At 38.7% G+C, this 26,395-nt stretch overlaps 1 protein-coding gene and 1 long non-coding RNA gene across 9 annotated transcripts; one reads left to right on the top strand and one right to left on the bottom strand.

The window, feature by feature from the left end:
* Positions 1-122: 122 nt before the first annotated feature.
* On the top strand, positions 123-26,092 carry Cora (erythrocyte membrane protein band 4.1 like coracle). Of its 5 annotated transcripts, XM_071789716.1 has the most exons (17): positions 123-929; positions 2,084-2,349; positions 3,323-3,627; positions 12,946-13,136; positions 13,228-13,375; positions 13,469-13,763; positions 13,880-14,218; positions 14,307-14,479; positions 14,821-14,963; positions 15,693-15,779; positions 16,381-16,614; positions 17,024-20,569; positions 21,129-21,236; positions 21,413-21,523; positions 22,006-22,110; positions 22,610-22,816; positions 22,893-26,092. In XM_071789716.1, the coding sequence occupies exons 4-17, from the start codon at positions 12,978-12,980 to the stop codon at positions 23,070-23,072; spliced, it is 5,835 nt and encodes a 1,944-aa protein (XP_071645817.1). In that variant the 5' UTR covers positions 123-929; positions 2,084-2,349; positions 3,323-3,627; positions 12,946-12,977; the 3' UTR covers positions 23,073-26,092. The 5 variants fall into 5 exon arrangements, with proteins under 5 accessions (XP_071645817.1, XP_071645818.1, XP_071645815.1 ...); XM_071789717.1 differs by lacking the exon at positions 3,323-3,627; XM_071789714.1 differs by lacking the exons at positions 2,084-2,349; positions 3,323-3,627.
* On the bottom strand, positions 9,436-12,939 carry LOC139819952 (uncharacterized). Of its 4 annotated transcripts, none has more exons than XR_011733850.1 (5): positions 12,423-12,939; positions 12,126-12,178; positions 11,968-12,044; positions 10,570-10,860; positions 9,436-10,093 (listed from the first exon to the last, which is right to left on the bottom strand). It is a non-coding gene; the product is annotated as an uncharacterized lncRNA (long non-coding RNA). The 4 variants fall into 4 exon arrangements; XR_011733849.1 differs by having other exon boundaries at positions 9,436-10,046; XR_011733848.1 differs by lacking the exon at positions 9,436-10,093 and having other exon boundaries at positions 10,110-10,860.
* Positions 26,093-26,395: the final 303 nt, after the last annotated feature.

Here is a 26,395-nt window from a genome sequence, read left to right as displayed (position 1 = left end):
GCGCCACGCGCAAGACGCGAGACGCGAGTATCGAGTAGTATATCGACATTATCGACTATCGCGATTGTCGATCGTGCGCCGTGCGGCGCGGCGCGGCGCCGCCTGACGGAGAAAATGCGGGCGAAACCAAACACCAAACGGGGCCGGGGCGTGCTTCAGCGTGCTTGTCCGATTGCGTCACGAGAGAAACTCCGCTTTTCCATCGCGGTCGGCCATGACGGCGGGCGCGTAGGAACATAGGAACATTGAGGGCAGTGCCGCGGTGGTATTCGATGTTCGGTGTTCGGTGTAGTAACGTTGCTCCAGGCGACTGGCGAGATCCGCTCGTCGTCACGCGCGATTTCGCGCGCGGTGATAAATAAACGGTAGGTTAGGTAGGTAGGAAGCGAGGAGAAAGAGAGCGAGTGACGAGGAATCTGTGAATCTGTCCGAGAGTCCGGGGCGGCGTCCGCGTCGCCGTCGCGTCATTCGCGCGCGATACGCACGTTCTCAATTATCGCCGCCGCCGGCCGCCGCTCTCTTCGGGGACTATTTGAAAATGGCGCGGGCAACAAGGGCCGTGGTCCCCGTCCCGTACGGCGTCGTTTCGTGATCCGGAGGACCACCCGCTGAACAGGCCTGTCGAACTGGAGAGAGAAAGAGAGGAAGAGAGTTGTTTATACGTGCTACGCTACGGTGCAGCTGGGTGCTGGGTCGTCCATCTCTCGCTTCGGCTCGGCTTCGAGGAAGGAGAGACAGAGAACCAAGTGAACCAAGCCCTGTTCCCTCCCGCCTCCGGCCTCCTCCCGCCGCGGCCGCGGCCGATCGTCCGTGTCCGTGTCCGTGTTCGTGTTCGCCGCGCGCACCGTGCTTCCTCGCGCTGGTGCGTCGCCGTCGCGTCGTGCACCAAGGTGGTGGAGAGGCTGCTCTCGTCTATCGTCGTGTTGCAGGTAAGTGTGCCTATGCCACTTCCCGATATCGCCGGTCCCGCGTCCCGCGGGAATCGGGCACTCGGAACCGCCCGATCGCGCGCCGCGCGTCTAACGACGGTCGACGATTTTCAGACGTCGCGGTAAGCGAGACTCGGAACGATTCAATGATCAGACAACGTCGAAAACCAGGTATTTTTGTGACGCGAACGTATGACACGTAAACTGAACTTGATCTGCACCTACGGACAGTACGGACACGATACGTCGCGCGTTCATTAAGTACCTACTGTGTTATCGGTCTGCACGATATCTGACTATGTAAACGCGCCCCGACTTCGATTCGTATTTATTTGTAGTCTAAACAGCGAATGTTTTATAGATTTTAACGCAGCTCTCGACCAAGCGACCGTTCCATCTTGGACGCCGAGCAGCGAGCACTTTCTTTCCGCATCGACAACATTTATTTCGACCCTCGCTGCCTCGAAATCCCTCACCTTCGAACTTGGAATAGACGTGCGATTCCGGACGACTGCGTTTCGCGCGAGGGGAAACCGCTGAAACGTGGGGTGCGAAAACTATCGTGAGCGGGCAAACCCGGCGGCGGCGGCGGCGGTGCATACGTCGTACGTCGTCGGGGTGCAGGATGCATCGATCTGTCCGAGCGAGCGAGCTTGAACGTTCGTTGGGTGCACAACCTTCGAATTATCGTTATACCGACGCCTTTCTAACATCCTTTCAACTGTGGCGCATGATACGCGATGAATATTCGTTCAGCAATATTTTCTCGCGAGTAATAACCACGGGGGAAGGCTGGTCCCTCGGTTGATCGCGTTGTTTTCTATGCCAAGCTAAGCCACGCCACGCGCGACACGCATGTGGTAGGGTAATGTGTAACAGTCACGCGTGTATGTAACAAAAGGAAGCGCGGCGTACGTGAGAGGCGTCGTATGGCCGGGACGGGTATCGAGCGTCGATGGTACGGATCGGTTACGGGGATATCGCGCGTATACCGGGTGTCCCTACAGGAAGGATAGTGCGTGAGCGTGAGCGGCAGCGACGCGACGACGCGCGAAGGCCGAGTCCCCGAGTAAACCTCTCGTCGCGAGTTTCACGTTCGTGACAAATGTTGAAATGTGAGAAAAAATATCGCATTCACAAACGTTCATTTCCAGCGATCTGCTGCGTCGAAACGAGCTATCGCGGGAGCTACAAGTTACAAGCGTGTGTCCGAGACTGTGCTGAAAGTCGAGAGATCCCCAGCCACTTTTGCGACTAGAGCTTCGCGAGAGAACCGATCGTTGGAGGAGCCGTCGATACCTTCGATCTTCGATGCGTTTGATCGCGGCCGCGCCGCGGCGCCGTCACGTTCACGTCAGTCTGAAACGTCATGAATGAATGAGCAAGAAGGATATTGTTGTCAGGAACGAGACTCTTCTAGGTACGTCCTTTACGACTTGCAAGTCTTGCAACGCATGCCGGAGCCGGAGGTCGCGGCAAAGCACGAGCACAGAGTGACGAGGCGATCGCCGCTCGTTAGCTCGCGTGACACGAATCTTGTCAGCCAGGAAAAATTATCGCACGCTTTTATTTTAAACCTGCCGCGGCTATAAATAGTTATTCCCGATAGATTCTCCCTGTTGTGAGACACTCGTATGGAAATATCATATCGAGGGTCTTACTTAATCGGGAAAGAGTTATAGCTTTCAAGTAGGTACTCTCGTTCTTGTAATTTCTAGCACGTTGATCGTTTCTGGGTTTAGTTGAAGGCTCGTACAACTCCGACGATACCTCGGTCGGTTCTCGCCTTGATTCCCTCGCGCGAAAACGTCGATGCTAACGCGATTTCAGGCTTTAACGAAGCGGCGACGTCGAGCTGCCTCCAGTTTCCGGCCGTTTCACCGGCACCGCCGCGACGCGCCGTGCGCCGTGCGTCGTTCCGGTTTCAGTGATCGACCCCGAGGGCAAAAATGCTTCTCGATAGTGTGCCACGCGCATTCGATACTTTCCACACGGTGTATATAAATGCCGCTCTTTGAGCACGATGCGCCTGATATGCCTCTAATATGTCCGGATCGCTTTACTCAATAACAAGTGTCGCGTCCACATATTTCTCGGCCTTCCTTGTAATCTTCGCTTCTTATAATAAGATGCGGACATGCACCGGTTAGCCGTGAACAGGATCTTTGTATAATTGGAAACTGAAAGTTGCACGAGATAGGAAATTAAAATCGCGCGGCTTCTGAGTACGTCTCGCCACGATCGACGTTAATCGGCGCCGGCGTGTCTTGCACCAGACACGTTGCGTAATCAATCTTTGGTAAGGTTGAATATCAATTCAACCTTACCAAACCAGTCGCTAGATACATTCATCTCTCAAACATTATATTACACGAAATTTTATTGATTTTTAGGTGCTATATTTAATTCGGTGCGCTCTTCGCCCGCTACGTTTAAGATATTTCCGGGCCATCGTCTCTCATTGGTAAACCGTTGATCCAAACGTAAGTGGAACGACGAGATGCCATATTAATTCTGCGCATGATTCCAAGTCTCCGCAGAATGCAGGACGTAGTGACTAACCTTGGCGAGAGAAGCTGGTGTCTGGTCGTCTCTTTCTCTCCATAAACATCTACCGGTTCAATTGGGTCAATTAGGCGTTTTGCTGCAGAGCATTATTTTCGAAAGACGCGTCACTTTGGATGCGCTTGCGGCTAAGGTAATCGATGAGAAGTTCAAGCTACGCGTACAATATCGGCTGTCTTTCTTCCGGCTTCTACTGAGAGATGTTGCACGATCATATTTATGCAAATTAACGGAAAGTTAACAAGGCTTATATCGGAATATTCATTATCTGGAAAAACCTCAAGTTCTCTGAAAATTTTATCAGAATTTGAAAGATTTTTATTGAACGTGTCTCTTTAAAAACTTTATTTCGCGAGCAATGTTCGTGTTGTTGTTTTTATTTTAATTCTTATTTCCGTCGGGAAAGAAGAACTGAAAAGATCAACTGATATAAAATTCATAAAAAAATTTCTGTTTAAAAACGTGCTTTAACTTTACTTGAAACTTTTCCGGGGATTTTCTTTAAATTTTGAGTAGATGCTCTGTCTATCCGTAAGGACATTGAATTTTAATTCCATTTATCTTTTCTGACGATCCATAATTCGCGTTGAAGATAGTCACGCGTCAAGTCGTAAATCTCGACACAGTTTTCGCCAGGACGTCACGATATTGCCGTTATGTCGTCCGCGAGACCGCCGGCTACCGGTACTCATGTCACAAGATCGTGAACGTACACGCGTGTGCACATGGTGCACGCATTGACGCGTGCAGGTGTTCGCGCCGAGGGAGCAGCCGGAAGCGAACGGTAACGTCGAGTTTTCTAGACCTTTTTCGCATTATTCGGATACGAGTGCGTTCACGTGTTATTGTTGTCACTGATGTGTCACTTGGATTAATGCCTCGTTTTAGGCATCACAATCGTGTACATTTTTTATTACGACTCGAAAGACACTCTTTTAAACGGGAAAACTTTCTAATCCATTCCCCAAAGAACGCGCAATCACTTTCACTGTCGCGGTGAATCGTCAACGCGCCTTGACAGACACAATCTTACGTATTCTTAGAATTCAATGCTGAAACCACTTAATCGCCATTTAATTGATTAACATGTTTCTTATCATGTTGGTAAAGCGATAGATTTCGTTTAGTAAAAACACTAAAATTATTAATGACTAGTCCTCTCTCGAGTTTCTCGGCGTGCATTCGCGGAATCGATCGCGACATAAAAAGAGCACAGGAGAATTCATTTACCATGCTTTTCGGCCGTTATCGGTGCATCTCGCGTGGGCGAGTTATTCATACGCCTTGTACTTTCAGCGATCAAGATGAATGCTCGCGTCGTACACACGAGTACTTCTTCCTGCGCCGGCTCGCATCGCGTTGTTGTCGTGTTGTCGTTGTCGTATTGTCGGTAGCGGCGGCTCTCCAGATGCGAACGTGTGCGAATACGGTGACGTCATTTGAATTGAAAGGAATCTGATATCGCAGCTGAGAGGAAGACGGGAATCGAGCGCATGACTATTCGCTCAGTGATACCGTATATACATACGTACGGAATGACTCGATTGAATAATACACAATTGTCACACGAACGCTCCAGTAATATCGTTTACGCCACGCTGGGATCCAACGGTTCTCCGTGGCGAGCGTGGGTGCTCGGCAATGCGTAATGAAGATACCGTAATTATTCGATTGCGATAGTATATGGTAATATACGTTGATAAGACCTCTGTACAGCTAGCAGTCTAGCACCCTGTTTTTAGAGTTTCGAAATAACTGTTCATAGTTTTGCGCGGTATATCGCGGGTGGGCTCGCTCCGGCAATATATTACTGTATCGTGCTATGCACGCTTAATGCAATAATAACCGCCATCGCCGGTGCATATTATCGAATTATCGATACGATTTTTGTCGACTACATTTTGAGCCAAATTGCTGTGGCATCGTGCTTTATTGTCGTGCGGTCGTATGCGTTCCAGCGATACTGCAAAATCGCAGATCGTTTCTTCGTTTCGTTTTTAAATTGCTTTTATCCACGACGAGATTTGACGGACAAGAATATGTCTTAAATCTGTTAAAATATAGTTACTCGGGAACAAAGTCAAGTTACACGACATTTCACGTTGTGCAAATTAATCACTGTGATTAGCATAGCATACAGTTCAATGAACTCTTGCATTATTTTGACGAGAAATCTGGGTCTGTTAGAACGGGAACTTGACATGGTTCGCTACAATCTGCTGGCATTAAACGTATTATTATTATTTTTTTTTTTTAATTAAATGGGAAATCAAATTGACGATGTTGGAATCAGATTTTAATGCATTAACAAAGCGTTAAGTTGCTTTGCGTTGGGCGGAGATCTTAGATTTCTTTATTCTATTCTATTGTATTCTTTCACTGAGTGAGACGATTTATAATCTATTAAATATAATCTCTTTATTCGTTAAGTATGCCATTCAAGTTTAATTAATCACAGTAACTGTGACAAGCACCTCCGGCGGAAATGGTGACGATGAGACGTCCATCCAGACTCAGATACCTGGAAGGTGAACGCCGATAAGGCGTGGTCACGTTTATTACGTGGCACTATCTACAACAGTGACTACCGACTACACAATGAATTTGCACTGATGATGGTGATCCTTGTACAGAGTTATGTTTTCTTCTCTTATCAACGTATCCCTCTTCTTTGTTATGGCATACATCTTATATATTCTAATGCATTACATTTATTTTTCCAACTCTTACTTAGAAATCATCTCGTTTAAATTAAACTTGTGAATTTATCACCTGGAAAAAATGCAGTAGTAAATGTGTTAACAATATTGTAAATTTTGTAATATATATATAATTTATACAATATTGATAACTAATTATAAATTCTAGATACTTCGAACTAACTTTGCGTTTCTGTATTTCTCATCGTCACGCGAAGAAGTCTAAGAAGTTCAAAAAGTTACTCGCGTATAAAAAGAAAATCTATATCTATTCAGATTTACTTTTCTGTCATGGACTCGTGGCACGTTTAATTTGTACCTTATCTTACGCACTTCACCGGCTGCAAAACCCCGTCATGCTCTTGGGCCGCGGTTCTCCCAGCGCTCGGCGGTTTCTTCTTTTTTTTTTTTTTTTTTTTTTTGCCATTGACTCTTGACTCATGACTCGCATCTTCATAGTGCGTGGCGATCTCGCACTTTCGTTTCCACTGAAAGAGCGTAAAATCAGGGATGCGAAACGTTTCTTTTACCGCTTGGCAGTTTTCATAGATCTGCGCAACGGGACAAATCAGATAAATGCATCCCGAAGGAAGGCAGCTCGGATGTGACAAAAAAAAAACGCGACGCGATAACTGCTGCTCGAAGTTCTAAGATTTGTGCTAGCGTTAATTTTTTCCATCTGTAAAATCTTAGGTGTGGACTATGAGGTAATAGATAAAGAATATCTTATCTTTTCTTGAACGCGAGACATCTGCGAAAGGCGGTAGTAAAGTAAATATATAACAATGAATAAATCATAAACATAAAAAGTGACGTAAATGAGCTTTTAGATCGTCATTAATATTCGACAGAAATCAACCAAGTGTCGAAGGACATAGGCTATTTCGTAACATAAACACTAACAAACTATTTTATCTATGAATTTATTGAAGAATTTGAAGCCGAATTTTGCTCGACAAATGTGAGAATTAAAAATGTATGACAAACAATTCTGTCATATTACGTTGTAATATTCGTGAGACTATGCAGCAATCCATTACGTTGCAGGATGAAGCACATTCTCCGCAATAATGCTCTCGGCTCTCGTCGAACGTCGATACAATATGGGAACGCCCTCGTAATTATTATAAATTACGCGTCATACGCACGCACGTACGTATCTCTTCGATGTGAGTCATGCGTGCTTGCGTGTAACGTGATCAAAGTGTACTGTATCATACGTTTTTCCTCGTTAGTCTCTTCGTTTTTTAATCCACGCGTCCATTTTACGCGCGCGGAAATTCACACAAAAATATACACAGTACCTAACGTTTCGCCACGGCGTCTAAGAAAAACACGCTTGATTTATCAGCAACGGTATCCAAGGCTAAAACGCACGAGGCCATGTGTTAACCGTCTTTAACTTCGCTATCTGTAACAATTAAAAAAAATATATATATTATATATATTAGAAAACGATAAAAATTTGATCGATTTTTCTCGTATGTCTCATTTAAAGAATATATTTAAATATTTTATAAACGAGAATATGTATATTTATTTAAATATTTTTTTATATAAGTTTACCGAGAGCCCAATTATTTTTTAATATTATTAATATTTCTTTATAGTTTTCTTAGCGGTATATCTAAGCTGTTACAAGTACTTGTAGCTGTTATAAGTACTCCTTTATATCTTTTCTAATTTCGGCGTACGCTTTGGTTAAAATAGTCAAACTTATCGATCAAATATGTTCTGCGCATGCAACGATGTGCACGCGAATTCCTAAAACGGAAGGTTTTCTGTTCAATACGAAGGTACGCGATGCGAGATATTCGTTCGACACGAATACTTTTTCTTACGTTATAAACTATACTTAAAAAAAAAAAAAAACTGGGTTACTGTCGCAAAGTTATATCTATTATATTTTGCGAATAATTTGATATCGCTATTTTATCGAAATATATTTGTGACACGCAAACGTTACCGGATTACGTTCATCGATAACGTGATAAGACCATCAGATTTCAGATTTCTAAGTTATAAAACACGTTAACCTTACTTTTTCTTTCTCTAGAATAAATAAGATACATTTATAATTTTTTTCCTCTAATAAAAGATACATTATAACATTATATGATTGAAAAATATTGTTATGAACATAAAAGCATTTTGAGAATCGGGATTTATTATAAAAAATACATTTATTTATATAGCACGATTATCTGATTCGACTTAAATTGAAATAATCGGCAGGAATCATTTAGTATCTCTTTCATGTTTTAATCTCGCGATTCAAAGAAACGTTTATATGTTTTCACTACCCCCGACATTTTCTCCCTTGCGGAATACGCCGTAGACTTGAAAATCGCATTGTAAGGAGACAAGTTTGTTTCGTGCGAAAGGAAAGGGTTTTGGTCGATGAAAAAGCGTGGAATTCTTTCCACGAGCCCGAGACGCGATAAGAGTAGTTTTTTCAAATCCATGACTGAAAAGGAGGGCGTATATATTTAGTTTTGTGTAAGACACTCGGTAGATATTATGTCTTTTAATCGACGAACATTATTTTTACTTACGTGTTTTCCTTTCTTTTTCATTCCTGCTTCTTTTGCGATCGATCTGCACGGTCTCTATTACTTTCGTCTTTTTATTTTATTTCTCGACCTCAAGTCTACCGTCTATCTCTGTCTGACGGTATCGATCGCAATGTACTGATATATTTCTCTCTTCGTCTCTTTAATGAAAAAGGAAAACGCACTAGAAGCGCGTCTCACTATGTCGCGGCTGTGTACTTGAGCACTCTTATCTTCCCGTTGCTATCAGTCGGCAGGGTCGCGTTGTAAGGTTGTAAAGCACGTTTCGCAGAAGTCGTTATTGTCGGCCACCCTCCAGTAATTTCACCCTTTCGTCGAACCCTTCCGCGTCGCCCTTGTGTCGCGACGGCGATCATTTCCTGTGTTTGCTTCTTGTATCGTGAGAATACAATTGCGTTTACGTCTGACGTTAGAATGTCAATTGTTCGAATGAAATAATTGTGGAAGGTAGGAGCGATTAAGAAACTCATTTCTGTCTCTCGATTCGGGAAAGACGATCCAGATGTTGCCAGATGGTGAGTTTAAAAAAGGTTTATGAAGAAGGGTTTAGAGAAAACTAGCTAGGGTAAGGTTGAATCGGTCACTTCCGAGATAACGGTAAGCCGGTCGGGCTCTCATTTCGCCCTTTAAACTTTAAAGGGCCCTATGAAAGACCCAGACCCTCTTTTTCCGCTGCCCCCACGAGGCCGGCTCTTTAAATCTTCTTTTCGTCTCCAGGCTCCTCTTTTGTGAGTCGTCGCACAGTGGGATAGAATTCGAAAAAGCTTGGTTTAAAAAAAATGGTCTTTTACATATCTTGCTTCGAGATTCAGATGCCAGGTGATTAAGTATCATAGTATCATTATTTTCACCTTGCTACTTTCAATATATGAATTTATTCGTACTATACTATTGTACTTTATACAACTTGTTTGATAACTTGATTTCAAATTACCAATATATAACTAATTTAATATTTAAACAAAAAATATACTTGTTAATCACAATTTAATAAGATTTTTATTTATGCTTGATACATAAGTAAAAATATGCAATATTTCGCACTAAAAATGTAGAAATCAGAATTGAGTTTTGAACCTAAAATTAAGCTGGAGCTTTTTTCGGATCTCGTTCCACTGTGTATCGCGTGGGTTTCAGGTTCAGACGTGTGTGTCAAAGGGCTGATTGTGAACGAGAGGGGTCGGTCGCATGATCCCTGACACGCCTACGCGCACACGCACAATGCGCTTCTCTCGGTCTGATCCTCGTCAGCTTCCGTGCATGTCTCTCGGCGACATCGTCTTAATGAAAGAATTTATGCCTCGTCAGACACGAGCAGCGAAACCTCCTAATTGACGGTATAAGGCAAAACTTTATATTCTTTTATTTTTATAAAATAAAATTTTTTCCTGACATTTTGGAATAAGATGTGAAAGAATTGAAGAGCTGCAATTTTTACAAAAAAAATGTATAAAACTAATAATAAATTTTTAATTTAAGACTTATCAAGCTGATTTATATTGAAAATTAAGAAACAGCGATCTTTAACACTTGAAATTTTTACCTAATAAGAATAATGCAATTCCAATAATCTCAAATTTTTACTGAAAGAATTTATTGCTGAAGTGAGTCTTGATTTATTTTGTGTAAATTGTACATATATAATATACGTATTAATGGAGATGCTATCTGCTGATAATATTATAAAAGATATCGTAAAAATGCGAGCAAGTGCCCATACGTTGGAGTGTTACGAGATAACGTTGTTAATAGATCGTTAGAGGAGACATATGAGATAAATTCGCGTGTGTCCACGAAATATACCGGTTTCCATCGAGTAGAATAATGTACGTGCGATCCTTCGTCGTCGTCGTCGTTGCCGCCGCCGCCGCTGCGTCATCATCACGACAAAAGTAATCGCCAGTATTACCTCATCAATCCAGTAAAGAGCATGTGTAAAGGCCACCCGCTTCCAGCGATGACGGCACTTCTTTCCTCCCGTCGAATTCGCACACCGGTCGTCTGGCTGAGAAAGCCTCGTCCGGATTCGTCACGATTCACGAATATTTTTCGACGGGAGTCGCGTGATTCCCGTTTACCTAATTGTCTCTTCAGCTGCAAATAACATACAATCGAAACTGTGGCTATTTTTCCCCTGATTACGTAAACTCTAGTAAAACGCATATACAGAACGAATTTCGTTAACTTTGCCGAGACGGGAGATTACGGGGCGACGAAAATTAAATAGCAATCGCGATGAACCTTGCGCGCCGAATTAATTACGGTTCTTAGACCATTATAAAAACACCCTACAAATATGATGCCCGCGGCGGCAGATTTATCGGCGCGTATATTCATTAGAGCGAGTCATAAGCTTGTTTAAACGTGCTAATGAAGACGTTACCTTTCTCCTTTTTTTCAATGTGCTATTTTTATTTAAATGCTTTTTATCACGTTGACTCTTGAGCGCTTATTAATCGCGTTTACTCGATCGCCGAATCACTATATAGAGTATATAGTAAAAATAGCGTAGAGCTGTTACGTTTATCTAATCAGCGAGAGGCTTGCGGCGATTATCGATATTTCCTATCTTTTTTCCTCCCCTTAAATCTCCTTGTCCTCGAAAGTGCGTAAATTTCATTAGACTGTATCGTCAAGTCTGCTGTTTCCTCATCAAACTTGGTTGGCCTAACTCTTATTAGCCTCAGTTCACGACGCTGTTAAAGCTCCCTCCGGGAGCTCCGGAATGTTGACGACTATCGTTTTGTGCGGCACTGTCTGAATTACTGTTTGTCCAATGCTGTCGAACGAGGCCACGATTACGCTCGACTCGAGTTGCGGGCAACTCGATGCAGGCAAATTCTGCATTCTACGAAGCGTGTCGGTCAGGGTCGCTGCTCTTAACGCTTTAGAACTCTTTTTTTTGCGCAGAATATTTGCCTTAAAATCTTTCTCCTCTACGAGTATTGGTATAGATTACGCGTTACATCTTTCGTACATAGTGCATAAAATACACTAATACGTTCTCTCCCTCTTGCGAGCGGACGAATCGATTTGAATGGTATTTCAATTTCCGAATCAAAATTCCGAAGGATGGCTCGATATAGATTTCGAATATCTTCGTACATTTTCGTCCGATTGAGAAATCTCGTCGACAGCCGTGTCAAGAGCGTCGTTTCTCGGAAGATGGAAAGCTTTGATGATTCGGGCGCGCATACTTACGCATGATCTGTAATTCTGAACAGGAGTGAACGGACTCGCAGTAAAAACACACCTGTACGCGACGCGCGTCAACTCGTCTGCAAAATTTCCAACTATTATGACATTACTATTTTACATGATATGTTATCTTTTCGGCGGAATTGATAAAATATACCTACTATGTATTATTTTCACACAATGTGCTCTATCGTAATTCTTCCTCTCAAGTTTCCTGTTATTTAAAAATTTCTATATAAATATTAACTTATCAGAGGAATGAGACAAACGTCCGCATTGCAGAAAAAGATAAACGTTATCTATGGTAATGTTACAGCCGTAGATTCTTTTGTCATTGTCATTATTCTCTTTTCACCTTTTATATAATATATTTATGTAAGGTAAACGGGTTATATATAGAGAGTTACAGGTTACTTTTATCTAGAAACGAATGATGCCTATGCGCAATCGATACGTACATACCCTTGTCACTCTATTCGTCGCACTTGCGAAGTTCAAGGATGCTCACCCTACACACTCGAGGTTCGACGAACCCTCGAGCAACGTCTTCATTCTTCATTAATAACGAAATCGCGACTGGCGCGTGCACCGCGAACCACGAGAGACTTGGACTTGCGAGCCCTCGGGAAATATTGATTATTTTACCGCGTGACACCCTCACAGGTAGTCTAGACGGGATCTATAACGAGATATATACATCTACATCGCTACACGCGACCTTTTCTGTCGACAACATCGAGATAAGTCATGCCGCATACGCGTTCTTTTTCGCTAACTTTAGAGCCAGACATATATTTCGATATCTTGGAATTCTCCAGGGCAACGATTCTTCTTTCGCAACGTGAGAGCAGAGAACCGAAGTCTATTGCTTTCGTGTGATTCAGGATAATTCCCTCGTCAACAAATCCAAATTACGAAATATACATAAATGTTGTTCAGTTCTCGTTTCAACATTAGACAGAGTGATCTTTTTGATTCTAGGTATATATAACATATAAGAATAGAGCGAAAACATGCCGGAAGAACAGAAGACCGCTAATGCTCCAGCGGAAGCAACGGCGGAGAATGGGACCGGGACGAATTCGCCCACGAAGAGCCCGGTTAGCAGGGGAAAGATGGCTCTTGCCAAAGTTACCCTCCTCGACGGTACTGTAAAGGATTTCTACATCGATGTAAGTCGTTGAAAAGTTTAGTCTATGCGTGTACAAGTTAAACTATATTTAATTTACTTGAGGTTGAGAAATGTTAAATATCTGGTTGCAGAGGAAGGCGAGAGGCCAAGAACTTCTCGATATGATTTGTCAAAGTATGAATCTGCTGGAGAAAGATTACTTTGGTCTTATCTACGAAGACAGACACGATCCTCGCAATTGGTTGGATCTTCATAAAAGGATCACGAAATTCATAAAAAGTATGGAAACCGTCATGAAATTACCATTGTATAAATGACAAATGTAATAGTATGTGCCGAGAAATGTCTTCTAAAATTAACGTATGTTTTCAGCTGAACCATGGAAGTTTAATTTCGAAGTAAAATTCTATCCACCGGATCCAGCTCAATTGCACGAAGATATCACGCGTTATCAATTATGCCTACAGATCAGAAACGATATTATTACAGGGCGTTTACTTTGTTCCTTTGTGACACACGCTCTCCTGGGCTCCTATCTCGTTCAATCAGAAGTTGGAGATTATGATCCTGAGGAACATGGAAGGACATATTTGAAAGATTTTAAATTTGCTCCTAACCAAACGCCCGAATTAATCGAGAAAGTAATGGATCTGCATAAAACGCATAAGTTAGTTTTGTTTTTACGCAAACGATTTTACTCTTTTGATTTTTATGATGAAGAAAAGAAAAATGTATCGATTGTTTAATCAAGTAACAACATCGATTTTTTTCGTCATCTTTTAGAGGCCAAACACCCGCCGAAGCAGAATTACATTATCTCGAAAATGCGAAAAAATTAGCTATGTATGGCGTAGATCTTCACCCCGCGAAAGACTCGGAAGGCGTTGATATAATGTTAGGTGTATGCGCTTCGGGCCTTCTTGTTTATAGGGACCGTTTAAGAATTAATAGGTTTGCCTGGCCAAAGATATTGAAAATATCTTACAAGAGGCATAATTTCTACATTAAAATCAGACCCGGCGATTTCGAACAGTTTGAATCTACAATCGGATTCAAATTAGCGAATCACAGAGCAGCGAAAAAGTTATGGAAAGTGTGCGTTGAGCATCATACTTTCTTCAGGTAAATAATAATTATAATTCGTAACTTTTTTTTTATTTGCGATACATCTTAATAAAATGCGCGCGCGTGCGAAATTCTTTTTTTACAGACTTATGAGTCCGGAGCCTGTAAAGAAAGTGGGATTAATTCCGCATCTAGGGTCTCGTTTTCGATATTCTGGAAGAACTCACTATGAAACGAAAAAGACTCCTATCGATAGGCAACCTCCACAATTTGAGAGATCTTTGAGTGGCCGACGACTCACATCCAGAAGCATGGATGGTAAATAAGATTTTTTGTCATTTGTGAATGATATTCTAAAATATGAATGTGTGACATAATAATGCTGGTTTAGTGGAGATTTAAATTGCTACAATTAATAACATCATACATTTATTCAGAAGTATGTCTGATTTGAAAATTTTTCATTAGGACACACAAGCTTGCGCAAGCATGAGTTTTATTGTTAGAATGGTTTTTTTTATCGACTTATTGTAAACACTATTTCACTCTCTGCAAAAGATTTTTAAAATATCCGCTATAAACCACAAGTGCCTTTTTATAATTACATTTTTAAATCTGTGTTATACTAAGATGTGAAGTAGTGTGACTGCCTTGTACAGCATTAGGTGGGCCTAAACCAGTTGAAACATACGGTTCCGAACCAAGCAAACGGCATACTATGAGCTACGAGCCTGAAATGCTTCCTGATGATATAGAACATATAGACCGACGGCCTAGTCCAATCAAGAAGCAAAAAGAGAAGGTAATAACGTTCTCATGCGTTTGTTAGACAACATTTCTTTTGTATTTAAAATAACCTGCTAGAATGTTAGAGTATGCATGAATTCTCGTCATGCGAACGTGAAACCGATTTTTGACTGACAGCAAAATTTATGAACGATGTATGTCATAACTTTTAACTCCCGTCTGCGGTCTACGCTTTCAAACTAATCTTTTAATTACAAAAAAAAATACAATGATGATTTATGATGAAGATTTGTGCGATATAATATAATTTTCGCGACGAATTAAAAATGCAATAAAATATATGCATATAACATTTTTGCAAAAATTTCTATCAGAGAAGTCGCGGAACACCAATTGGCTCACGTTCTCCATCAATGCGTGGGTGAGTCAGTAGAGTAAATTTATACTTTTCACAAGTTTATAATGTTAATTAATCTTGTATTGATAAATCTGTATCGATTTGCGCAATATATTTATTGACTTACCTACGCAATAAATTTCAACGCACACTGTACACAGATTCGGATCCAATGTTGCAACAAAAGCATGGCAATTTATATTATACAACACATATAGAGTTATTACATCACGTATTTTTGACATATAAAAAAATAAAATTGGATTCGATACATTAGTAAAAATTTCATAGAGATACGCCAGGAAGTCCCCAAGTTAAAAAAAAATTTTTTTTTCTTTGGAGTGTCGATGTCCCTATTATTAACTGACACATAACTAACACCGATAGCTCACACGAAAAACAAGTGCCGGAACAACATCAGCTAGCAGTACCAGTAGCCTGGAAGGGGAATATGACGCAGATCGTGGGAGAAAGGTATAGAATTTTATCTGGAGCACTTCTGCCTTAATTAATTCTATATATTTTTCAATGCTGTTTTTTGTATGTGACCACTTGGTGTTTTGTTTCTTCCAATGCATGTTGCTACATTTTTTTTCTTAATTATATTTCTTGTAAAACTTATACGGCCATCGCCTCAATGTGGGATGTTAGTTACCTATTTAAGCATTGAGCAATATTAGCAATGTGAGCATGTAGATAATAAGACTCTTAGAGAATTATTTTTTTTTATTATTGTAAGTCGAGAATTTCAATGAGACTTAGGCATAAATATGAAACTAGTTTATGGCGACTGATTGTTATTAGATTTAATAAGAATACCGTTTAAATGTGTAGCATTATAAATTGTGTTAGATTAAGCAAAAGTTTAGTGTTATATTATTAACAAAAACAGATTTAACACAATAAATAATGATAATTATAACATACATATTTTGAGAGCGCAGACCGTAATCCATAAAGCATGCATTGTATCTTGAAACATGGTAGTTTTCGTGTTTTTAGTATTATTTTAGCAGTGTAGCGGCTTTATGCTTGTTGCATGAAGCGACGTGTGATTGGGTAAATTTACTTGTAGAAACCGGTCGGAGGAATCGCTGTCCTACCGCCCGGTGGTCTATCAAAGAAGAAGAAGGATAAACAGAACGAAAACGAAAAGGAAAATCACAATGATCTGAATAATACTGATCTGATTAATGACAATGCTCATCTTGACAATATTGATGATAAATCACTGTCTAAAAAAGAATTAAAAAAGAAGGATAAAGAAACCCCTGAAAAAATGGATAAGGAAAAGAAGGAAAAAATTAAGGTAAGCTTTATATTGTGTCGTACGCGCGCGTGTTGCTGCTTTTTATGATCTTACATAAAGTATATGTATGGTTTAGAAAAAATTATTTTAAGTATCTTTTCATGAATAACATTTATGATTACCATTATTTTAAAATATTATAATTCCATAAGTATTCCGTTAGATTTCAATAATGATGTTAAAAGAATGTTTCATTGAATGTGTAGTTATTTTTCCATTGAGTACGTACATACGCATAGTTCAAGTTTGCACGAATATTAGTTTATATTTTTGCAGACATAATAAAGTTACATTAATACGTAGACATTCTTAGTTTCATTTAAATGTGACAAAAGTATGGTATATATATTACATATATTACATATATAGCATGTATTTTGTACTGCATGTATTTTATGTATTATCCAAGAGTCCTGTTGGCGGTTTCCTGTTTATCAAGAAGGACAAGGATAAGAAACAGAAAAAGAACAAAGAACTCGATGAATCCACGGACAAAAGTGATGTTGAATCAAACCTTTCTACATTGGAAAAACAGGGAAAAGAAGTTGATAAAAAAGCAGATAAAATCCAAGATCCTACAAAATCTCCTCAACTTCCTGGTTATACGAAGCCTTACGATTACGAAGAAACGGAAGCTTCGCCTACAAGAAAGCCGTTTACTCCACATGGTTTTACGTACGAAGACCGACCCGCATCGCCAGGTGTACAGGATCAACCATCGCCTACTTCAGCTAGTCGGAAGGCTACGGGATTAGCATTTAACTATGCTCCGGGAGAAGAAAAGAAAGTAGCGGAATCTGTGGAAAAGAGGAAAACGAAAGAAGCGGACAAACAAGCACCAGGATTGAAAACACCAGGGCTCAATTATGTGGAGTCTGCTGCCCTTAAAGAACAGCAAAAGAATGCTGCGAAAGCAGGCATTGAAAAGAACGACGAAACAACGGCTTTTATTGATAGTGAACGTCAACATGGAGATACTATCGGTCAACCTGTAGTAATCCCACCAGCACCAGTGGAATCCAAACCAGATTATCACATTCTGCCTCTTCCCGATGGTTCGAGAATCATCGGAGGTGTGATTTATACCAAAGAAGGTAAACCACTAGATCAGAGCCACCTCGGACCAGACGGTAGCAAAATAATTGATGGTAAGATTTGTGGAAAAGACAGTAAACTGCTGAAGAAGGCAGACTTCGGACCACATGGAATTCATGTTAGCAATGGCATAATTACCGGGAAAGATAACAAACCTTTCCATCAGGAAATATTGGGTACAGATAGAAATTCAATAAAGAATGGAATTATTTATTCTCCTAACGGTGAAGTGGTGAAACAGTCTTTTCTCGGGCCAGATCACGCAGTGGTCAAAGAGGGAAAGGTATCACTGAAGAACGGCAAACCGGTTCAACACTGTCAATTAGGTGCAGATGGAACGTACGTGAAAGAAGGTCTCATATTTACATCGGGATCTAAACCTATGACTCAGGGATCGTACAATGCAGACGGAAAGTACATAGTTGCCGGTATAGTATGTAACGAAGAAGGCAAGCCTTTGAATCAAATCGCGATTATACCTGATGACACGTTCGTTTGCGACGGCTTAATACATGGACGAGACGGCAAACCGCATAATACAGGCAAGTTAGGTACTGAGGGCCATTACATCGCGGAGGGAAAGATTCATTCGAAAGACGGTAAACTGATCAAACACGAGTCTTTCAGTTCCGATGGGTCTGCCGTGAAAGACGGCGTAATTTACTCGAAAGATGGAAAATTTTTGACTCAAGGATCCTTGCTACCGACCGGTGCTCACTTGAAGGATGGCAAAGTAGTCGGCAAGGATGGCAAACCCATTAAGCACGCGTATTACAAATCCGACGGTAGCTTCGTGAAAGACGGTGTGATACATGGAAAGGATGGCAGACCTCTAAGTCAAATTCCATTAATAGCCGACGGTCATTTCATCAAAGATGGTTTAGTGCACAACAGAAACAACAAGCCATTATCTCAAGGTCTCTTTAAACCTGACGATCTTGTAATCAAAGAAGGTACATTACGCAACGCGGACGGTTCAGTATTGTCAAATGCTACTCTCGGCCCTGATGGATTTGTAGTGAAGGACGGTGCGATTCTAGGGAAAGATGGCAAACCAGTAAAACATGAATTATTCGGTTCGAACGGAAGCTATATAAAGAAAGGTATTATTCAAGCGAAGAATGGAAAGCCGCTCAATCAAGATTCGTTGGTGCCCGAAGGTGCGGCTATTAAAGACGGCAAGATATATAGCAGAGATGGCAAATTACTAAAGTTCTCGTTCTTTAAACCGGACGGTAGTTACATCAAGGACGGTCTTATTTATGGTAGCGACAGTAAACCACTGAACTTAAACGCAGGTTTACCGGAAGACAGTTTTATCGTCAATGGTGTAATATTCGACTATTCGGGAAAGCCCTTGAGCAGAGATTCGTTTGGATCCGATGGTTCGTATGTCGCGGGCGGGTTGGTTTACGGTAAAGATGGCAGAACCGTGTTGCAAGGTGTGTTCGGTCCCGACGGCAACACCATTCGGAATGGCATTATCGTAGGTAGAGACGGCAAGCCCTTGACTCAAGATGATAAAGGCCCGGACAATATAGCGGTGAATAATGGAAAGATCGCGGATAACCAGGGAAATCCGAAAAATCTATCCTCGTTGGTACCCGACGGATGTTACATACAAGATGGAGTGGTCTATGACAAGAATGGACAATTGTTAAAACAAGGTGCGTTTAAGCCAGATGGATGTTACATTCGAGATGGCCTTATATACGGCTGGGGAGGCCAATTACTGAACGCGGGATCTGAATTACCTGGTGGCAGCTACATCGAGGAGGGTAGGATATACGGAAAGGATGGTAAACCCTTGAATCACGCCGCGTTTGGTACCGAAGGTAATTTCATCGAAAACGGTATTGTTTATGGAAAGGATAGAAAACCGCTCAGTCACGGCACGTTCGGCAACGACGGCAGTTCCATACAAAACGGTTTACTGTATGGACCGAACGGAAAGCCATTGAACAAAAGACAGACCATAATCACCGTTACATCCGTCCGTTACGGCTTAGTCTGCGGTGATGACGGGAAACCATTAAGATATGGCAATTTTGACAGCGAAGGCAGCGTAGTAAAAAACGGCAGGATTTACGATGACGCGGGAAGATACCTCAACCAAAACGCTTACGGCCAAGATGGTAATTTCATTAAAGATGGTTTGATTTATGGACGCAATGGGAAACCTCTCTCTCATGAAAATTTACCACCGGAAAGCAGTTTCATCAAAAACGGCAAGGTTTACGATGCGAATGGTCAGCCACTAACGCAGGAGGCATTCGGGCCAGAAGGTCTGAAAGTTATACAAGGTGTCGTGGTAGATAAAACTGGAAAACCGGTGAAACAGGCGAGCTTCGATGCCGAAGGAAATGTCGTCAAGGATGGAATAATTTGCGCGCCTACTGGAAAACCACTCGATAAACATTTTACGACTATCACGATCACAATGGTACATAGAGGACTAGTATGTGACAAGGATGGAAAACCGGTCGCACGAGCACCATTCGGAACTGATGGTGGTTTCGTTAAAGACGGCAAGATTTACGACAAATTCGGAAAACCGTACAATCAGGAACTTTTCGACGAGGACGGATCGTACGTGAAAGACGGTGTGATATATGGAAACAACGGCCAGTTAGTGGACAGCAAGACGATTCTGAAGGACTTACAAGAGGCATCAAAATCCACTCCGACGAAATTAAAGAAACTTGCGGTTCCAGCTGTGATACCGACAATTGTGAAAACAACAACCAAGCAATCGGTGGTCAAGGATCAGGAAGGTGTGACACAGAATATTCAGGAAAAGATCGAGGATCTTACACCCGGTGGTACAGGCCAAGTTATGGTCTCTACTCACGTCAACAAGGTGATACATTTGGAAAGAATAAAAGACTAAATTAGACACGTTACGATTCAGCCTTTCAATAGTCGAACATTTAACGTAACATCAGACATCATACTGAACAAACAAAAGACCCTGCATGCTTATAAATTATATTATAAATTATGATATGATTTTTTTTTGTTAATCAATACAAAATGCTCTTTTTTATTTATTCAAATATATTGCATGAAATTGAGTGACAGATTTTTTTAGGATGATTATGCATAGTTGGAATCTTTTTAAAATTTTGCAATAAATGTTTAGTAAAGAAGTTACATATCGAGTACTCTTCTTGAAGAATTTGAATTGTTGAATCGCAGTTATCTGCCATCTTTCCCATAATTATATTTTTTTATATCTTATATAGAGGCAAACTCTCTCTTTCTCTCTTGCAAACAACTCTTTCTGTGTCGTCAAATATGATACAATGCATAGAGATCATATTTTATTCATTAATTCGCACTCTCGTTAAATTTTCTAATTACTATTTATATTAGTTATATGTATCTTGAGATCTTAGTTACATGGTAGTTGTATTTAGGCAGAGGCACCAGATGATGGTAGAACTCCGTACATGACAGCGACAGCTGTCACTACACGTACCGCTACGATGCATGAGGATCTTGAAAAAAATCAGAAGACAAGTCAGGTTTGTAATGAGCATTATTAGCGTCACTTCGTAGCATATTAATGCGGATTTATTTAAAGCCTGCGCTACGTACAATAAAAATATTTGTACTGTACTTATATTCATACATTCCATATATTCTTTGTTCCTTTAATTTTGCCAAATTATTATTTGCTATAATTTATTTTTTACATTAGGTAGAGGAAAAAACTGTAGCACATACAACTGCGACTAGTGCTACGAGACAGGAACAACGTGTAGTAACACAAGAGGTTCGAACCACGAGTCATGTGCTTTCCGGCGAACAGGTAATGCCAATCGTAACTTTTTCATAAAAATACGCTTTAAATTAATAGGTGAAGCATGTAAGCGTTTTTGCAAATTGTTACGTGGATATTATTTGGATTTTGATCTAACTTATTTTACATTTAAATATATATCATTTCATGTAACTGTGCTGTATACATACGATCATTTCGCATATGTAGCACATATGCATAAAAGATCACTTCACATATACAAATATTAATATATTATGTAAAGATTTTTAGTTGAAAAAGTCATATTATCTTAACACTTCATTATATTATACATGCATAAATTATGCTTACAGCAAAATATCATTCATTATATCATTATTATTAAATGGATTAAAAATATAATTGTAATATTAATTTAACAATAATTCAGTTAGCCTCATTTATTCATATTCATGCGGAATTGTTTATTTTTTTATTTTTGTTTCTTGTAAATAATTTTGCCGGCTTGGTTAACACGTTGCATGGCGTAGCTGTTCTCACGAAGGCTAAGTACATCGAGTTCGAGCAGCGGAGATTCAGGTACACCAATTGATCTTGACGATGACCAACAAGCTTTCTACAATCAATATTATCAGGTAATCCATTGAGTAACGGTCGAAAATTTTCTTCTACTAAAACGGAGCGGAAGATAATGCATATTTAGAACAACGGGGAACAGGTATTCATACACGTAAAAAATTTTTGCATTTTGCCTTGTCAGCTAACCCAATGCGGTGCATTTGCATTAAGATATTTTTGCTGATATCCCATAATATTTAAAAGAAATGTATTTTATATTGTTTTGTGCGATGTGCAAAGATCCACATAGAAAACTATTTTGCAACTTTAGCGAATTACGTAATTATCGGAGGTGTACATATATAATCGAAGAGGCAGATGTAATATCATAAATGTAAATATATCTCGGTAAATCGATTTGTGAGATTGATTCATCTTCTGGACTGTCTATTATTCTTATTTTTCTTATTAATTTTTAATATCGATTAATTTTATATCTTTCTTTGTTATTTTTATCTTTCATTGATGTTTAAAAGAGCTCTTAAGTAAAAGAATTGTGATTAAATCTTGATCCAGGGAGATCCAGCCGTGATCGCAACTGAGAAGCACGTTTATACAGGAGAACCGGATAGTAATGTGACGACGACAACAACGGTACCTGTAGTGGCAACTGAAACAAGAAAAGTAGCTCTCGAAAGTGAAGATGGTAACTACAGTGCCACAGGAGAGATAGTCAGTACACAAACTATATCCAGTAAAACCCGTACTGTTGAAACTATCACGGTTGGTACATTATATGCTAACCAAATCAATATTGTTTACAATAATTTTTTATTTAATATTTTTTTTTGTCTTACAGTATAAAACGGAGAAAGATGGTGTAGTTGAGACACGAGTGGAACAAAAGATAACAATACAATCGGATGGTGATCCGATTGATCACGATCGAGCTTTGGCAGAAGCGATACAAGAGGCCACTGCTATGAATCCGGATATGACAGTGGAAAAGATAGAAATACAGCAGCAAACGGCGCAGTAATTAGTAGAGGATTGTCCGTCATACATACATAAAAGGGGGCACTCTTGGTCTATAAATAACAAAAACGATTCGTAATCTTAGAGACTAGGAAAACAAATTGGTATTTACAGTATATGCTATATATTGAATGCATTGTTTAATGCGTCATAAAAAGAACCAGACTGAAATATGCTATAAAAATGTCGATAAGTCTTTAAATATTTTACGAAGTTATAAATGAAGCAAGGAATATTAAGCTTTATACTTTTTCTTTTAAGAGGGTCAAAGAGAGAAAATTTCTGATTACGGCTTGCCCAATGATTCGAGCTTAAACTCGATTGAAAATCGAGTTTGATAGTTGAAAGGAATGAAATATTAATGAAATCTTTTTAATAAAGAGAGAATGGTACCTCGTACTATAAACTACAGTGTTCATATTAAAATAACTAAGGTGTATTTATATACACGAGAACATAAATAAATATTATATAATGTATACATAGCTATGTATGTATGTAAACAAATGGATAAACTATTTATACATAGTTATGGCGATAATTATATATACATATATAGATATATAAAAGACGGGGTGCCCTGCAACTTAAAATTTTGATAATTGAGTATTTCATAACAATAAAAAGAGAAATAATTACAGTCATACAAAGTAACTAATACAATGCAACAATTATTTAAAATTTTGCAGTAAAATAATATCAGAATATTCCAAATTGAAATACTAATGTCGAAATATTTATATGTAATCAACCAAGTCTATTAAAAGTATATTCTCTTCGATTTATCGGAATCCTTTGTCCTCTAACGAAAGCTCGTTACTTTCTCTCTTTCATCTTTGAGTATAATATATTACGAGTTGTTAACAGTAAGTAAAAAAAAAATAGTCTGATTCATAATATTCGTATAAAGAAGCAAGTAAGATATGTTGCAATGGGTTACAAATATATAACAGTTTGATCGATTCGTTAAAAAAATCTCAAAGATGAATGGATAGAAAGTAAGATTAAGAGTAATAATTAAGCAAAATAGCTCCACACTACATATTATCTGTTGTAATGCTTAAATGCAATAAGATAAGCTTCTCGGCAAAAAGTATATGTATAGTTTGACTATCTGTGAAATTGATAATTGCTTTCCGAACGGTTATTACATAACATTGTGTGACAGAGTCAGAATATATGTTACATATTAATATATATACGTACATACATACATATATGTATATTGCTAATTGAAATATTTGAAATCGCCATAGTTCCGTATATCTAAAAAATGTTAATATGTTGTGTTTTAGAAAGGATACAGAAATTCTGTTAGTATTGTATAATTTTTCATGCTGCAGCTATATAATAATTATGAAAGATATTGACAGAAACTGTGTAGATTTCATTATATTTCAATTACTATAATGATTATTATACAAATAAGCTCATATATGTATATATGTATGTATAAAACTTTATACCAAGAGCAAATGATGTGCATTGGTCAGCGTATATGTCTAAATTTAACTGTAGCTTATGTAATTATAGAACTACAATTTTACATGAACTTTTTATTAGTTTAGTGACTTACGTTCATTACAATTCACATTGCGATTTGAATAAATAAAATCTAACACAAATTTCCACTGAAAAGAATGGTGCATTTTTTAATTTTGCAGCTTTGTATTTTGTATTACATTTTAGTTTGCGCAAATTATTCTAAATGAAAGATCAATATACGAATATATTGTACGTATTTTAACAGCAGGCTTGTTTATACCTTTGTTCTTTAATGTATTATTTTTTATTAATTATAAATAGTATTTAGATTCTATTTTTTTTATTTTATCTATTATTATAACATTACTATATAAATGCTTCGTTAAATGAAAAATACGAATACACTTTATAACCGAGGGAAGGGTTCTTGTTTCTTATACATTTACATTTTTGTAAAATGTAAATTATTAATATCTCTAAGAATTTGGAAGAAGTTTTGTTCTCATAGTTTATTCTTGCCTAATGCTTTGTTTTGTTATTACAGATTACGGAAAATATTTATTATATATATATATATATATAAAATGCTTGATTTTAGTATTTCTTTTTTTATTTAAGACATAGTCCACTCTCGACTATTTCTCTTTAGATTTTATTTAAAATAAAGTAACATTGTATCTTATTATAAGGAGCAAAGGATGACCACAGCCTATTTACGTAAGAAATTTCATAATACTGGTCGCTTTCTCTATACGTTATATATATGATAAATGGCGAGTTGCCTGTGTGCCACGAAATATACATATATTGATTCATTACATCTCGTACTGTTTCATAATATAAGATCATATTTTTAGATACGCTCAAGACGATGCTATGATTTTATATTAATTCCTAAATGATTGCTAGTGAAATGATTACCTGTATCATCTCCTCTACATATACACATATCGCGAAACAGGTGTCTCAAGATTCTGTGAATAACATTTTAATAGCATTTTAAAAGCTGCATATCATTTTTCGGTTTATTTCTTTTTCTTTATCGTATAAGCTAAAAGATGTTTATGTTTTATATTGTATCTAACATTCCATGCTTATAGTGACTAACATATATATATGTATGTCATATAAATATTTGTATTATTTTCGTTATTTATTCCTGTTTTTTAAGAGTATACTTTTATGTTAAGTCTGCTTGGAGAACACATGTATGTAATAGCAATGTAATTCGAAGTCATTAAAATAGAAAGATAACCCAGATTTCTCTGATTTTCAGAGTACAGATATTGCTTTATTAATTTTATAAATTGATTTACTGCATTTACATGAAATAAATAATCATATAAATTATCATATGAAATAAACTTTACGAATAATGTACAGATCTTCAAGCAGCGTACAAATATAGTTGTGTAAGTTTGTAAGTTTATACTTTAACACTTTTGTTGTTCAGTTTATTGAAAATATACTGCATATTTAAAATATGTAATAATTACCCAGCTTATATAAAGATTAATTATATGTTTGTTGCATTTGAAATTCTTGTATCGCGTAACATTGCGAATTTACGCGAATTTATTTGATATTTACCTGCAACCTGCAACTATCATGATTTTATTTAATATGTACATTGCAGTGTTTTGAATTCTATTTATGAAAATATTCTTAAATAGTACATATGAAAGTAATGGAAATGTAGCCTTATTGATAGAAAGTTCTATAAAAATAATATTGTGATTCAAATCTTTGTCTTTATTGCATATAATGTGTTATTTTATTTTACATTATAACTACATAAAAATTTTAGTTCTTTACAATCATAACTTATGTCCTGTAATAATG

This window comes from Temnothorax longispinosus, chromosome 10 (assembly GCF_030848805.1).
Source record: "Temnothorax longispinosus isolate EJ_2023e chromosome 10, Tlon_JGU_v1, whole genome shotgun sequence".
Taxonomy (NCBI): domain Eukaryota; kingdom Metazoa; phylum Arthropoda; class Insecta; order Hymenoptera; family Formicidae; genus Temnothorax; species Temnothorax longispinosus.
The sequence above is the reverse complement of the archived record's forward strand: the minus strand, read 5'-3'. Positions and strand labels throughout refer to the sequence as shown.

Excerpts from the sequence above, each read along its gene's own strand:
- Cora (XM_071789714.1), top strand. The coding sequence starts at position 12,978 with ATGCCGGAAGAACAGAAGACCGCTAATGCTCCAGCGGAAGCAACGGCG. Across the intron at positions 13,764-13,879 it reads GATCTGCATAAAACGCATAA|AGGCCAAACACCCGCCGAAG; the intron begins GTTAGTTTTGTT and ends GTCATCTTTTAG. Across the intron at positions 15,780-16,380 it reads ACGCAGATCGTGGGAGAAAG|AAACCGGTCGGAGGAATCGC; the intron begins GTATAGAATTTT and ends ATTTACTTGTAG.